Source organism: Gopherus evgoodei, chromosome 8 (assembly GCF_007399415.2).
Source record: "Gopherus evgoodei ecotype Sinaloan lineage chromosome 8, rGopEvg1_v1.p, whole genome shotgun sequence".
In the NCBI taxonomy this organism is placed as follows: domain Eukaryota; kingdom Metazoa; phylum Chordata; order Testudines; family Testudinidae; genus Gopherus; species Gopherus evgoodei.
In genome coordinates, this window is record NC_044329.1 from 1,953,488 (window position 1) to 1,970,303 (window position 16,816).

At 46.0% G+C, this 16,816-nt stretch overlaps 1 protein-coding gene across 1 annotated transcript; it reads left to right on the top strand.

Annotated features, from left to right (window-relative positions):
- The first annotated feature begins 1,074 nt into the window (after positions 1–1,074).
- On the top strand, positions 1,075–4,366 carry LOC115656579 (secretoglobin family 3A member 2-like). Its single transcript, XM_030573456.1, has 3 exons — positions 1,075–1,205; positions 2,418–2,569; positions 4,149–4,366. Exons 1-3 carry the CDS (start codon positions 1,151–1,153, stop codon positions 4,179–4,181), a joined length of 240 nt encoding a protein of 79 aa, XP_030429316.1. The 5' UTR covers positions 1,075–1,150; the 3' UTR covers positions 4,182–4,366.
- The last annotated feature ends 12,450 nt before the right edge of the window (positions 4,367–16,816 follow it).

Consider the following 16,816-nt stretch of genomic DNA (forward strand, 5'->3'; position numbering starts at 1 on the left):
CCAGGAAATGTAGGGGTGGCAGCCATGACAGCGAAGCACACTCCAGTAGCCTCTGCCTGTTCTTTCCATCTGTTCGTCTTTTTGTTCTTTCCTATTTTCCCCACAAAAGATCTTTTTAAGGATCCCAAAAGAGAGTGATGGGTGAAATAGCCCATCCTCTCATTACTTTGTTGAGCAATTAGGCCTGATATCCAACTTACCAATTACGGTTCATTAATTTCTGGCTCTGTGTCTTCTGTATTAAACAAGCATAATTTCACCACAGTCTTTGAATCCTATCAACTCGACCTTTTTGTTTCGACAAATTCACTTATTCTGTCTCCCTTTAGTACATTTTCCCATCTGCTTTGGTGGTGGTGGTGATTATAGGTTATTGTAACATCTTATGTATTTTACATACATTTTGGAGTGGAGCTCACAATTTGGGTGCATTTGTAGGCTCTATTGTCACAACAGGTCTCCTCAGGAATTCCTTCTCTTAGCAACCCAGGACTGAACAAGCTATTTTGATGCATGGCAGATTTTGGCCATTTGTGACACCAAAAAGAAACTAACTTTTTGACAAACTTGCGCAGTGTGTGCAGAAAGTGAGTTCTCATGCACTACGTCTTCCTAAATGCACAGGGCACACTCAGAGTACATAGTAGTATTAAGAACAGAGTGACATGGGAAGTCCATGTTCTTTCCATTTTAATAGCACATCTAGATTCAAAGTATTATTGGTTCCCCCCAGGGAAGTGAAGGAGATTTGTGAGGCAGCAGAGAGGAGTTTTTGTTTGCCGCAAACCTAATATGAAACTCTACTGCATTATGAAATGTTCTGACGTGTGCTACAGCCAAAAGGCATAACGCTCTTCTCCCCCGGACACATGTCCTGTACACGTGCCCAGCCCTTAGAAGAACTTGGCAGGTATCACTCTTCAGTGGTTTCCATTCCCCTGCAAAGCAGGATACAAGGGGAGGGGTATTTGCATTTTTAACCTGACCTTTAGTTGTGCAAACATGTCAGAGGAATTGCCTCGGGAGGTCCTGGGAGGAGCACAGGCAGGGCCCCCAGGATATAAACAGGCGCTGTTCATGTACCGCTCTACAGGAGAATTAAGTATCGTCCAGTTTCCGACGTGACCCTGAACAGACAGCCATCTCCACCATGAAGCTGACAGTCGTCTTCACGGTTGTCACCCTGGCTCTTTGCTGCTACTCAGGTAAGTGAGCTGTTGGCTGCAGAACTGTGCATCTGGAACCTCTGCAACCGATGATGCCTTGGTTGAAAACAGCAATTCTTCCTGCTAGGGAAAAATTCACTCAGTGCCTGATCCCCTTCCCTTTGATATGACTGGAAAGACCCCTGAACCCAATGGGATCTGGATCAGTCTCTCAGTCAGAACCTGTAGGATAAATAAGGATGTAAGTTATAAAGCAGCATTTAAAATAATTTGCAAATGTTTCAGTATAGTCAGTGATCTGAACAGAGCAGCCTTGTAATCTCTGCGGGCTTCCACCTTTTGGGTAAGTGCAGCAGTTGCATCAGAGCTGCAGCTAGACACTGAGGTTTTTTTGAACATGGCATAAGGGAGTTAAATACCCAAATGCCCTTAGGGTTCGGCTCCTCTGAACATGTCTATAAGTGTATATACCTGAAACAAACAAACCTGCAGGACTTAAATAAAATACTGTGTAAATCTGCTGCAGTCTGTATCTCTGGGAGCAGCTTGGACCTTTCTGTCATGATAAATGTCAACAGATCTACAGCCTGGCTTCTTCTTGAGTCATTATTTCATAAGTAAATGAATCAGGCCCAATCCTGCTCACATGTTTAGTGGGTTTACACCAGATTTACACAGGTGTTAGTAAGAGCCGGATCTGGTGCATTATGTTTAAAGTGAATAACCATCCATCATTCACTCATGGTTTACACTGAGCTAGGTGAGTGGAAATCATTTGATTTTGCAGAATAGTTTACTTGTCAAGGTTTGCGAAATTGAATACTTGGCAAAAGATTTTAATTAGCAGTTTGTGTCTAGACGACAAAGTTATAAAATTCTTACTGAAAGTCCTAACGTTAGGAAAAGATCACTTAAAAACGGAAATCACTTAAACTTTAATTTTTTGTTTCTTTTTCAAAACATTTTAGAATTTTAAATTACAGTGAGGCCGGGTGGTGGAGTGATCGGCTTGGTGAATGGGCCATGATGGTCCAATGTATCCTTACCCTGAGGGAAAGTTCCACGGCCTGCGAGCAGATTGCTGCTTTCATCCATGTTAGTCAATAAGTTCTTTTATAACTTTGACCATTGCCCATGTAATGCTCTGCCCCCTCCTAGCACTGAGAAACACCCCGAACGCTTTAGCAACAAGGACATTCAAAACGTTCGTTCCTTCTCCTGTTGAGTTTGTTTGACAATTTTGTCTTGCAGCTTCTGCTCTCCTGGTTGACACTGTTGGTTCAAATGTGTTGCCAACCCTGCTTTCCGTTCCTGTCGAAGTCCTCAAGGGCCTGATTGAAGGGGTACAGGGCTGTGTGAATGGGCTGAGCCCCGAAGTGGTATCTGCCCTTACTAGCGCGCAGGTAAATCCACCTTCTTTTTCTCCCTCTCTAACATTAAGTTCAATATATCAACTTCCTACTAACCTGGATTTTCTATTAATTATTATTGTTGTTAAATGGAAATGCTACAGGGAAAAAACCAAACCAATCTAATATCAGTTTGAATATAAGGAGTGAAAGGGGCCAAAAGTTAGGAAGCATCAAAGAAACACCAAACTCAGAAGGTTTTTCCAATAGCCGGGTGCCCATGTTTAATTCGCACCATGGCATTTGAAAGAATACACAGACTATATGTGTATTACCTCCTATGGTGAGGAGATTACCAGGTATTTGAGTCTGAATTTATACCCAGGCATGGATTTCAGGTCACTAATATGTTGCATGTTATGGTTTCTTTGGGCTGTATTTGAAAGAAAGATATATAAATCTAGATGATATTTGTTTTCTTAATAGCTTACTCTATTGATTTTTCTTTTTTGCTACCAAATGAGAATTAGACCAACTGGCCTTCCTATCTGAAAACTCTTGACCCCTATGTATCTTCTCTGCATATGGCATCTCCAGTTCAGACAGAGTCACTGACAGGGGCGCCAGGAGAAGCCAGGTAGAGGAGCTAGGAGAGACCCTCATTGCTGAGCTCCGACAAGGTTTTCTTCAGTACCTTTCAGCAACAAATTTTAATGAACAAAAATTGCTGTCAATTTCTGCCCATTTCCCTAGCTTTCATACTGGGACAGGTCCAAACCTCTCCTGAGCTCACAGCCCATCATGCATTACTCCCTGCCTAGCCCTCAGACTCACTCCCCATTCACATTTTCCTGGGTAATGTGCAGCTGAGGGGAAAACATTAGACACTGGGGCAATCCACACAACAACCGAGCGCAGAGAAGCAACGTGCCACCAATCCGCATGGCCCCTGTACCAGGGCACTGCTTCTCCCCAGCCTGCACAGGACACACTGCCATGCCCACAGTGTCTCTTGGGTATTTGATTGTCCCATACGTAACAAAACCAAAGAAGAACAGCTCCTCAGCCCCCCGGGTGACTGTCACCAGGGGATTTCCCTCCTTTACCTTTCAGACTCTCACCTCTCAGTCCCCTGGGGACTCTGGCAGTTCTGCTGCCTGCAGCCTCCTAAGTCTGACTGACCAGGTCTGCCCTCCTTCTTATAAGCCCTAATTGGGGTCCTCTGATGCAGCACAGGTGCCCTGGCCCAGCTTCCTCTTAAAGCATCAGCGTCAGCCTGTGATAACTCCATGCCCCAGAACATGACAGGCATTGAATTCAAGCTCCTGGGGCAGGACTAAATCTCTTCTTATCTCCCACCCATCGTGCCTTATTCCAGGCCTAAACTGCGGAACCAAACCCTTAACTGTACGTTCCTGGGTGATGTACAACTGAGGTGGAAATGTCACAAACTGGGGAGCTCCAGAGCACAAGGGAGCCCAGAGAAGCAGGGTGCAGCCAGTGCGAGTGGCCCTGCTGCCCACAATATGGCAGCCGTTTACTGCTGCTCTAAGTTGTTTCTTTATTTGTCTTGTGCAATGTAACCCCTGGCCAGGAGCTCAGCTCTGCAGTCACTGCTCTTGCTGTTTTTTAGGCTCTTCTGGGTTCAGCAAACATCCTGGGGTAAGGATTCCTGCAGAGCCAGGCGAGGATCTCGGATGGATGAATACCGGAAGCTCCCCTCTTCTTCCTCTCTGATTTCAGCGTTTCTCCTATCTCTGCATGCAGCCCAAGCTCCTGGTGCTCTCACTCCCTCCAGTGAGGGCTCAGAATTGCTCCAATCATTTGTTTCAATAAACTAACTGCAATGCACTTCCTGCTTCGTCTGCTTTCCTCAGAGTAGCACAGAGCACGCGGCTGGTTTGGGTCAGAGGTGTATTATAGGGAACAGCTGGAGGTTTTGCCGTTGTTGTGAGTTCCTGGCGTGCCCGGGGTTAGGTGGGTATAAAATGCCTGGTGATCTCACTGTGAAGTGGCCGGTATGGGTGTAACATTCATTCCTCCAACCCCATTTCCCCACAGAAAACTGACTCAGGCTGCCTCCCTGATGGAAATATAGTGCATCTCAATAGTTAACCCTTTAGCTCCTGGACTACAACGTGAGAGTGTTGGTGTGTGTTACAGGACTTAGGGTGATGGAGTGAGATTTTCTGACCACAGTTTCTGCCCCAGGAAGAAATTTCTCTCACTCTGATATTCCAAACCACCCAGAATGGCTTCCCTGCTGTACTGTAGCCACTGAGGGACAGATTGATTCTCCCTCTTGGCTCCCTTCCCCGTCACCTGAAAGTCTCAGTATTATCACGATCCAGCAGATAACACTCTTTAGTACAGAGAAATCAGTAACATTTCTGGTATCAGCGCATCTCAGAAAGGCCTTGACCACGAATGGAAGGGGGCACCACAATTACATACACCTACTGGAACCATGGAAGGGTCTCTGGGAGCCCTTCATCTTCCAGCTCCCTGCCCACCACTCGCAGAATGTGCATAGTGAAGCCCTAACTGCCATCCTCTGCCTGGTTCCTGGTGTGAAGGAGAATCATCTTTCATGAGAGTCCCAGGCAGGGTCTGCGAGGATCCCTCTTGGTGCTCACTGCATTCAGGGTTTTGTTCCCCGGCGTTTCTCAGGGGTTTGCTCCAGACGGGTAGAGATTCCATGAAGTTCCAGCAGGTGCAGCCAGAATCCCCCTTTCACTGTCTTTAGCACTTGGATGAGCCAGGGGAACATCTTCCCTTCCCTGATCCGTCCCCTCTGGGGAATGGTACCAGCTCCTATGATTAACTTCCACTCCAGCCACACGCCCTTTGTTCATCGCTTTGTGTTTTTATGTCTTTAGAGTAAATGTGGTTGAGATAAAACAAGTGAATCCAAAGCAGCTGATGGAGACGGCTGGGGCCAAAAGGGTACAATCCCCCACACATGGGAATCAGATCACACAAACCACGCTGGTTTAACTTACCTAGTGTGTAGATGCCACCTTGCACTCAGCTAACAAATCACTCACTCATGTCCCTTCCTGCAAATGCACCTCAGGCCCCTTCCCGATGCATGTCACATTCGTCATGCAGAAACGGATCCACATGGTGTTTTGTCAGGCACAGAGAAGATTCACTTAGAGGCAGGAAGAAAGAGCCTGGAAACATTCATACATCTCAGCTGAGATCAGGAGAAACGCTGAGCTAGTGTCTCCTTGGAGATTTCCAAAGCTGCTGTGTAAATGGGAATGTCTCCTGGGTGTGCTGGCAGTAAGGCTATTGCAAGTGCTAGGGGTGGTGCTTCTTTCCCCATCCCTCTGTCACCCCTCGATGCTTCCACACAGGATGAGTGGGGCTAGTTGCTGCAAGCAGGGGCCCCAAGAGAGGAGACAGACAAACTGCCATTCTGCCTGCCTTGGAGACAAAGGGAGAGCATCATGTGCTCACCTCGAAACCCTTGTCCTCTGAGGCTGGGACCAGCACTGGCTGGGATTGGCCTCCCCACGTCCCTGAGGTTATGGCAGATTAGAAGGCAAAAACCCCACACTTGCGGTGACATGTTTTTCGAGCTCATGCAATCCTTCACACGGATTGGGCACAGCTGAATGCATGGAGGCATTCAGTGGCAGAGGATAGGAAAGAATTAAGCGAGCGTGAAGAGCAGAGGCAGGACGTGATGCTGAGGCTAATGAGGGAGCAAACGGACATGATGAAGAGTCTTTTGGAGCTGCAGGAAAGCCAACAAGAGCACAGACCCCGCCTGCAGCCACTCTATAACCACCTCCCTGCCTCCCCATGTTCCATAGCCTCCTCACCCAGAGACCCAAGAACCTGGCGCGGGGGTGGAGGGGGGGCTCTGGGCACCCAGCCACTCCACTGCAGAGGCTGGTCCAAGCAACAGAAGGCTGTCATTCAAACAGTTTGATTTTTAGTGTGGCTACAATAAGCAATGTGGCCTTGTCCTTCCCTCCTCCCCCATCCCACTCGGGCTATCTTGATCGTTATCTCATTTTTTTAAATTAATAAAGAAAGAATGCAGGGTTTCAAAACTATAGTTACTTTATTTCAAAGGGGGGAAGGTGGTTGGTGTCACGGAGTGTTGGGGAGACCAGGCTCTGCACCCCCGGCTTCCTGCGATTCACCGTGATTCTTAGCCAGCCAGTAACACAAAAGGTTTATTTAGACGACAGGAACACAGTCCAAAACAGGTCTTTCAGGTACAGACAACAGGACCCCCCTCAGTTAGGTCCATCTTGGGGGGGCGAGGCAGGGAAGCCAGAGCCCCACTGGGGGGCCAGAGGCCCATCTGGGCTCATCTCCATTTTTCCAGCCAGCTCCAAACTGACTCACCCTCCAGCCCCTCCTCCTCTTGGCTTTCGTCCCTTCCCGGGCCAGGAGGTCACCTGACCTCTTTGTTCCCCAGCACCTTTTGCTGTCTCCTTGCAGGGGGGAATGGCCCCTGCCATTAGTTGCCAGGAGACAGAGTGTTGGCCATGTATGCACACTGGCCTTTATCCCACCACCTAGAGACTTAAGAACTGCATAGAGGAAACTGAGGCACCCCTACAATGTTCAGAGGAATCATTAAGAACAGTCCCACTTTGTCACAACTGGCTTACAGGGACTTAAAACCAACAAAGGGGCTGGTTTGCATCAAGGAGAAACACACACAACTGTCACACTGAAGCCTGGACAGTCCTGAAACTGGTTTTCAAAGCCTCTCTCCTTGCTGTGCTCTTCTAATTGCCCTGGTGACTGGCTGCTCAAAATCGGACGCCAGGTGATTTGCCTCAACCTCCCACCCTGCCATAAACGTCTCCCCCTTACTCTCACAGATATTACGGAGCACAAAGCAAGCAGCAGTAACGATGGGAATGTTGGTTGCACTGAGGTCTGACCAGCAGCGCCAGTGGGATTTTAGACGTCCAAAGGCACATTCTACCACCATTCTGCACTCGCTCAGCCTGTAGTTGAACTGCTCCTGACTACTGTCCAGGCTTCATGAACAGGTCCCCTGAGCTCGTCGCTGGGGAGGAGGAGAGCAGAGTTGTAGTGGAAGCGGTGGACGAGGACGGGTACCAGTCCTACTGCACCGTCTGCTGCGAAGGCAAGGAGCTGCTGCTGTGTAGCAATGCCAGCTGCTGCAGGTGCTTCTGTGTCGAATGCTTGAAGATCCGGGGAGGGCAAGGTACCTGGCCAAGGCAGAAGAGCAAGAGCCCTGGAGCTGTTACATGTGTCAACCACAGAAGTGCTATGGGGTGTTACAGGGCCGACCGGACTGGAATGTACGGCTGCAAGACTTCTTCACCAGTGACAAAGGACAGGAATATGCTGCACCTAAAATCTAAAAAGGCCCACACATGTCCCAGAGTCCCTACCCTTGATAACGGAGCGTCAATGATTGCATTGGCTACTTGGATCACAGCAGCCCCCACAGTAGACTTGTCCCAACAGCAGTGGTGACATTGAGCTGAGCGGGCTCCGTGCTTGCTGTGGTATGGCATCTGCACGGGTAACCCAGGAAAAAAGATGCAAAATGATTATCTGCCGTTGCTTTCACTGAGGGGGGGATGACTGACGACATGTACCCAAAACCACTTGTGACAATGTTTTTGCCCCAGCGGGCATTGCGAGTTTAAACCAGTATTCCAATGGGTGGCGGAGACTGTGGGGACTCTGGGATAGCTACCCACAGTGCACCACTCTGTAAGTCGATGCTAGCCACAGTAATGAGGATGCACTCCACCTACTTAATGTGCTTAGTCTGGACAAATGCAATCGACTGTATAAAATCGATTTCTAAAAATCAACTTCTATAAAATCGACCTCATTTCATAGTGTAGACATACCCTTGTGTGTGTGTGTGTGTGTGTGTGTGTGTGTGTGTGTGTTCATCTGATTCTGGGGCTGGAGGAACCCAGCCCTGGGGAACCTGGGTCCTGCAGGATAGCTCCATTGGGAGGGGACTTGCAGACGGGAGAAGCAGAGCTCCATATGAGAATGCAAGTGACTCAAGCAGTACATTGATAGAAGTACAGAACTCCCCTCTCCCCCCCGAAGAGTAACCCCAATAAATGAGCATGCCCCAAAGTAATGGGCAAATCTGGTAACACTGATTCTGGGAAGAATTTAAGCAAATGCTTCAGTCAGTCTTTACCCAGAACAGCTCTTAAACTGATGAGTAAACCCCTTGCCCATCTCTCTCAGGGCTCAGCTGCACCCAGGATCCAGCCAGTCGTCGTGAGAAGATACTGAACACTGCAATTGGACAGGCCAGAGCCAGGCCACGCTCTTGGCCTGCATCCAGGCTTGACTGCAATGTGTAGGCCTGCTGTATTAACTTAGATGAGACAGATGGGCCAAATGTGTTAGCATAACCTAGTTCCTGATTGTTGTCGGATGTCAGCAGTGTGGGGCTCTGCTCCGAAGTTGATAATAGTTGGCTGCTTGCATGTACCCTCTGTGTGCTGTCCCGGCTCTGCACAGATCCCTTACACAGCAGACCCGAGAGAACCCCCAATGATCACAGACTCTGATAATGTATGAAGGCACCTACCCAGGGTTATTGTCAAACGAAGCACAGTAATAGTTCCCCGTAGACTCTACAGAACATCCTACGAATATGTGCCCCTGAGAATGGACCGACTCAGTCAGTGGCGGGACTCTCCACTGCTCTCTAGGCTAGACAAAGACATCCACTCAGGGAGGCACTCTTATACACAGGTACAAACAAGTTACACATCACTCCTGACGTATCAAAGTACAACCCCTCTGCGTGTTGGGGTGCTGCCTCTCACCTGGTACAGGCTGGTTCGAACAAACAAGCCTATTCACTGTTGGGCCTGAATAAAGAAATTGCAGACAAAACCAGGTATACCAACTTGACCAAAGTCAGGCTAACAGAGGTTTTTGGGTAATTCCTGAGTGGAAAACACTGAGAAGCAGCAGCATGTCTCACAAGCACTGGGAAAATGTGAGATAAGGGAGAGGCTGCATTCCTGGTATAGTACCAACTGTGCTGTGTTAGGAACAGTTCCTTTGAAGAACTGATAAGAAATCCCAGCTTCCCTTTTTTCACTCCTTGGTTCAGTTCTCTGTCTGTTTTAACTCCCCTACATTCCTAACTTCTGGTGCTTGCTAAGATATTGTTAATCACCTAATGCTGTAAAACATGTATACTAAAAATGTCTAGTTTTTAGTTGTTAGAAGAAGGGGGTGGGTTGCTCCAGTGAATAATTAATGATGCGATGGAACTGTCTATATAGGCTTATACTAAGATGTAAAGAGAGGGCTGGTTCTCTCGGGAGACGAGCTGCTCTCTATTGATGTGTGCACTTGTCAATAAAGAGCTTTTGATCGGACCTTGCTGGTGTTGCCTGTCTCTCTCGCGGTCAGATAACGAACTTTGCCGTCTGGGGTAGAGTCCCTGACATCTTTGGCTACTCCGCCGGGACCCATCTGACTCTCCGGCGGGGGATCGGACCCTGAGGCAAAGCAGCGCTCATCCTCTGGTTTAGAGGAGCTTTGCCTGGTGATCTGATCTCTGCGTTGGCGATAAGGCGTGTTCTGTGAACCATCTGAAGCTCGTAGAAATCCAGCAACATCCACCTACCCGTTGAGTAGGGTCCAGGTTGTTGGGGTTAGAGTCCCTGACAACTTAGGTCTGGGTTAGAGTCCCAGTCCAGGTTTGCGCAGGATCCAAGTTGTCTGGGTTAGAGTCCCAGCTTGGGTTTGAGTCCCAGTCCAGGTGTTCGAGTCCCTGGAGAGGTAAGCGAGCGCTTGACGCGGGGAGGTGGGGGTTAGAGTCCCTTTACCTGACCTGGGGAAGAGGGGTTAGAGTCCCTTCAGAAAGAGGGGTTAGAGTCCCTTCATTAAAATGGGACAAGTTGGCAGTAAGTGCCTGGGGGACGCCCCGTTGTCTCTGATACTTAGAGATTGGAAAGAGATTTCTGAGACCGCTGATCTAGCTAAATTTAAGATGAGAAATCTGTGTTGGATCCAATGGCCATCATTTACCTTTCGTTTGTCCCCAACTAGAGACTGGCCGGAAGGTGAAACCTTTTCCACAGATAGGATGAACTCCTTAAGGGATATTTTGGTTGATCTTAGGCCGGGACAAATGGATTATTTGTTTGTATAGTATAATTATAAACCCATGGAGGGACAGGTAGCTTTTGAAGCCTTTTGTATGGAGAGCTCTTGTAAAAAAATCCCCCACCATATGCCCCAGAGCCGCACCGGGAGGAGGACAATTTTGTTCCTGTTCTTTCCCCTGTCTGGTGGAGTGCAAGGATTCAAAAGCAGGTTAGGGACAGTTCAGGGACAGAGGAGAATCAAGGGGGAGCTCATCTTCAGAGGAATCAGGCAGCCTCACCCCTCTGTGCAGCCTCCAGCCAATCTTTTGCAAACTTGGTCAGGGACTGCTTTTCAAACACACCCAATATTACAGCAGCCCTCGTCCTCGCCCTTGTGGACCCCCACTAGGTTACTTAACTCCATGAGGGAGAATGTTTCTGAGGCTCCCCTAATATGACAAGCCTCGTTGAGAACTTATCTGGTTCTACTGGTGGCTGGGGAACATGAGATGGTTTTTACCCATACCCTGTTTGCAACTTCAGATTTGTTTAACTGGCAGTGCACTATGCCTCACTTATGAGACAATCCTGAGGCAGTGGAAAGAATGTTCTGCACAATCTTTTTCACTCATGTACCTACTTGGGCAAATGTAAGTCAGTTATTAGATACTCTCATGACAAAAGATGAAAGACAAAAGGTAAAAGAAAAATCTGCAGCTCATTTGAATGCACCTTGGCTAATTACTGACCCTGATTGGAATCCCAATAATCCAGCTCAAAAGACAAATTTGAATGGATTTTTGAAAGCTGTTTTGAATGGTATTAGAGATGCAGGGGAGGCTACTCCAAATTGGAACAAGGTGACTGCTTGTGTTCAGCGTCCAGACAAGCACCCTTCTGACTTTTGTGCTCGACTGATTTGTGAAGTTAGAAAGCATGGGAATTTGAATCCTGAAACTGATCATGAAAAGGAGATGGTTAAAATGGTTTTCATGTCACAATGTGCAAAGGATATTGCAAAGAGATTTAGAGAGCATCCAGATGATACGCAAGAGAAAAGTTTGTCTGAAGTAGTTAGCATTGCTACCAGAATGTTTAATGGGAGAGAGGAAGAGAAAAAAAAGGACATAAGGAAGGGTGGGGGCTAGTTAAGATACCCACCCTCCTAGCTAAACTGGTATTGGAACAAGCTGGTGCCTATGGAAGGGACGGTTCAGTGAGAAAAGCAGGATCGGGCCCAGGCGGGCAGGCAACAGACAGAGAGGTTGGAAAACAGGTTGGAAAATTTTGAGGGTGTAGTGGAAGGAAGGAGTAAGTAAGTGTAAGCATGGGGATTTCAAATACCCAGGACTATACCTGAAATGGTGATTTGAGTTGATAAAAGTGGTTGTTGAGAGACAAGCAAGTGATTTAAGGGAGAGTGAGAAGTTAACTCTGTAGTTGCTGGAGGAAACAGCAGTTGAACTTTGTAAAAATGCTAAAGAGGAAAGTTCTTGGTGTCTTTGAAATGTTTGTAAATAAATTGAGGCAAAGAAATTATTGAATTGCAATCATTTAGAATTTAGTTGAATTAGCTGAAGAATGTATATAGTGCTATGTAATTGAAATTTTATTAGGCTCTAAGGGCACTATATGTAGTGATGTTTTCTTTCAGTGTTTGAGAGCAGGAGTTAAAAGCCATCAAAATTCTGGTAAAGTTAATCATGTCCCTTTTAACGTAAAAATCTTTAAGCTGTGGATAGCTTTGGATCAAAGAGCAAGCCAGAAAGCATCTGTATTAATGCAAATTATTTAACTGATAAGGTAGGAGCCACTGAAACCTGGGATGCCTATAAAACACATAAAATATGGGGTAATTCCTTTGTTTTTCCTGAAATCAACAAGGGTCTTTGTCTATTTTAAGCAACGATTGACTGCCCAGAAGGGATAGACCTCTGTTTTTCTGTCTTTTAGATAATCAGAGAAAACTGATGCCAGCTGAACAGCATTCAACGTCTCATGCATTTACTAGCACAATAGGAATTATGTTTTGTGTTCTATGTTCTGTCTTGTGGTGTTTGTCTTGTGGTCGGAATTGTTGTGTTTAGTGTTTTCATGGGATGGTCTGGTCTGGACTTAGGCAGAGGGGTTGGATTGGAATGCAGATACTTGTTTTATTCAACTTGGAATACAAAGTGTTTGAATAAACCAGGAAAATGTAATATACTAAAGTCTAATACATTTCCTTAAGTAAGAAAAAGAAACTTCATTGGCCAGATTGTTAATTGAAAATTGTTATTAAAATTTGCATACCAACAGTCTTCGAAAGCAAAGACATGAAAAGTTGACCCACTCCCCATATTGTACATGGGATCCTTCTGGCTACTTCAGATTTCTAGCCAGAGGGCTGGGGATGGTGGGAAGCTATTGGACTAAAGGTTGTATTGAGTGAACTCCTCAAAGTGGGTGTGCTTGTCCTGGCTTGTTGTTCCAAAGTTCTGTAATAAAGTTATTTTAGTGAAAGGGTATTTGTGGCATACATTGAATAATAAGACTAATGTACTGTATAATGGCAATGTTTATGTGTTCGTTGTTGGGAAAAAGGTGTATAAGTAAAAAGTGGAAGTTTCCTTTGTAGGGTAAAAGAAGCCAAGAAGGTAAGAAGAACAAAGAACAGAATAAGTTAACTGGAAAAAGAAAAAATAGCAAGTTCAGGCTATAGATAGGACACTGACTCCATCACAGTCAAGACTTGGCTGACAACCAGGAAAAGGAGGGCTTGAATAGGCCCAAACAGCTATGAGATCTGCAAAACACTGCCAGGCACTAATGAAATGTGTTAGGTTTCTTTTCTCACAGGTAAAGAAGCACTACCCAAAGACCCTAGCAGCCCTGCCACTCCTTGGAACCAGGAAACCGGACTGATGTAGAGGTCCACCAGCGAAAGACTGCTTTGGCTCCATGCTGGAAAGGCCGTTATTAAGCCTTGCTGACTACCAACACCGCTGTGAAGTGCTAAAAATTGACTGCTTGGACCCAAGATTCTCACTGCAAAAAAGACCTCTCCACCTCGGGAGAATTCTCCTACTGATGATTAGCCTGTTTCTCCTTCTAGCTCCACTGTGCCTTCTGGACAGTAGAGAAAAAGTACAAAGTGAAGTGCTAGTAACCTCTCCCTTGTCCACTGACAGATCTATTGTGCCTTTGCATTTTTCTAGAAGAAGCAAAACCATTACAGGGTGATGTGCTGGTAACCTCTCCCCTGTAGGATGCTGCACCACGAGAGTTTTGGGAAAGAAGAAGGAACACTCACTCCACTGAAATTGCCAAAGTCCAGGAATTCCTGACTAGAAAGGACATTAAGAACTGACCCTGGTGAAGAAACAAAGAACTGTACACTGGCAGAAAAAAAATTTGTGGGACCCATGCTTGGGAATGTGGTATTGATTGGATTTTGGGGTTTATTCTACAGGCTGTGCCCTGTGTTCTGGATAAATCCTTCAGCATGTATTGCTCTCTCTAACTGGATTTTAAATAACAAGTACCCGAAGAGTTTGTTCTGCCACTGGAAATTTTATCTGTATTGAAACCATTCCAGTGACTAATAATGTAACCCCCTCCTATGCTATTAATGTCAATGCCTTTTAAAAGTATCTGAAAACAGTTAAATAACAGATGTAATATAGTACTACACCAAGGAAAGATGGTATTAAATATCACTGAGGCTGGGAAGGCATTGCAGTGGGATCTAGTATGTTTGGAGATTCAGGATTTCCTGAATGACCAGCTGATGGCCATTCGGAGTGATCTTGAGTACCAGACTTGGCCCACTGCCCTTACAGACACATCAGGAGTACCATCTGATCTGTGGTCATGGAGACATACTGGAGACTTTCTGGGTGGAAGTGTGAACATTTACAGTGCTCCTTCCAAGCATTTGGAGTGGGGGGTGTGGGCTTCCACATACCGAATCCTGACCGGTCCATAGGGGAGGATGCACATGGGACTGGATTATTCACCGAAACATCTGGGAAATTAGACCACTTGGTATACCTAACTGATTTATAGTCAGTGCCCCAACCCCTTAATTGTCAGACAAACAAGATTCCACTCTTTTGTCCATGCACTCATTCCTGGACTGTGGGTGGCTAAGCTCAAGAGAGCAGTTGTAAATATTTCTGCAGAGCTTGAAAAAACAGCTAATGCATTAATAAACACTTTCCAAAAGCTGCAACAAGAGACTGATGAAGTAGCAGAAGTGACTTTGCAAAATAGACGTGTGCTAGATGCCATGAATGCTGAATTAGGGAGGGGCTTGTGATCGCATCGGGGAAAAATGTTGCTTTTCTGTTAATCACTCTGGCTTAATTGACAAGGATTTACAAGCTATTAAAAATGCTGCTGTTGTTTTCCATGCTGTATCTCTTGATCACACTTTTAGTTTTGAGGACCTCCTCCCAGACCTTGGGTCATGGTTTACTAGCCTCTCCCATACAATTGCTAAATGGATATGTGTCCCAAGAGTCCCGTTATGGTCCTCTAGGGACAAAGGCCTGAATAAAGATATTGCAGACAAAACTATGTATGCCAACTTGACCAAAGTCAGGTTAACAGAGGTTTTTGGGTAATTCCTGAGTGGAAAACACTGGGAAGCAGCAGCATGTCTCACAAGCGCTGAGGAAAAAGTGAGATAAGGGAGAGGCTGCATTCCTGGTATAGTACCAACTGTGCTGTGTTAGGAACAGTTCCTTTGAAGAACTGATAAGAAATCCCAGCCTCCCTGTTTTCACTCCTTGGTTCAGTTCTCTGTCTGTTTTAACTCCCCTACATTCCTAACTTCTGGTGCTTGCTAAGATATTGTTAATCACCTAATGCTGTAAAACATGTATACTAAAAATGTCTAGTTTCTAGTTGTTAGAAGAAGGGGGTGGGTTGCTCCAGTGAATAATTAATGACGCGACGGAACTGTCTATATAGGCTTATACTAAGATGTAAAGAGAGGGCTGGTTCTCTCGGGAGAAGAGCTGCTCTCTATTGATACGTGCACTTGTCAATAAAGAGCTTTTGATCGGACCTTGCTGGTGTTGCCTGTCTCTCTCGCGGTCAGACAACGAACTTTGCCATCTGGGGTACAGTCCCTGACACCACCATACTAGCCTTTTGACCCTGTCTTTAGGATGGTTCGGCCTGTTCTTCATTATCTCTGTGGAAGGTGTCGTACCAGACTGTTCTGGTGCCATCCTGGCCCATGTTTATCCTATTAGTGCTTGAGATCCTTTAGCTATGTGTATACATCCAATTAGCAGTCTTCTTCTTCCCAGCTCCTGTGAGCAGGGCCTGCCTCTGGCTCACAGCTTCACTTCGCTTTATGTTAGCAAAGTCTTGACCATTACTTCAGTTCAGGCCTCAGGCCTCATACCAGGCCTCTAATACAAAGGGTCTATGTTTCAGGGCCTCATCTTACTACAATCTACACATTAACATTAAATAGGGTTAAGCAGGGTCTGGGGCTTGGCTTACAGAGAGTTCAGCTAGTTTAGCACAATCGCAAACACACTACTAGATATTTTAAGCTTTTTATTAAAGATACTGAAAAGGAAAAACAGTTAAAATATTTAAGGTGTTGGTTGGGATGGAGCCGGAGTTGCTGTGGGGGCATGTCCTCTGTCTCTAGGGTGACCAGGTGTCCTGATTTTATAGGGACACTCCCGATTTTTGGGTCTTTTTCTGATATAGGCTCCTATTACCCCCACCCCCATTCCGATTTTTCATATTTGCTGTCTGGTCACCCTATCTGCGCCCCTTGCTCTCTGGCCTGTTCTGAACAGGACTCTGCTCAGGATCGGGATCATGAAGGTCTTGTACTTTCCTCACAAAATTTCCCTTTTTAAGAATCCCAAAAGGGAGTGGGGGGTGAAATAGCCCATCCCCTCATTATTTTGTTTACCATTTAGGCCTATTATCCAACATACCAGATATGGGTTATTTTATCTTGGCTCTGCATGTCTTGTTTTTAATTTCAACAGAATCCTTGAAACATATCATCTTGGCCTTTTTGCTCTCACTAATTCATTTTTTCTGTCTCCCTTTAGGACTTTTCCCATCAACATTCGTTATTTTAGATTATTTTAACACCTTATGATATTTTACATACTTGTAATTGAGCCCACAGTCTGGGTCATTCTATAGGCCCAAGAATAGCAACTGTACTTAGTTATATTTTAAGGTT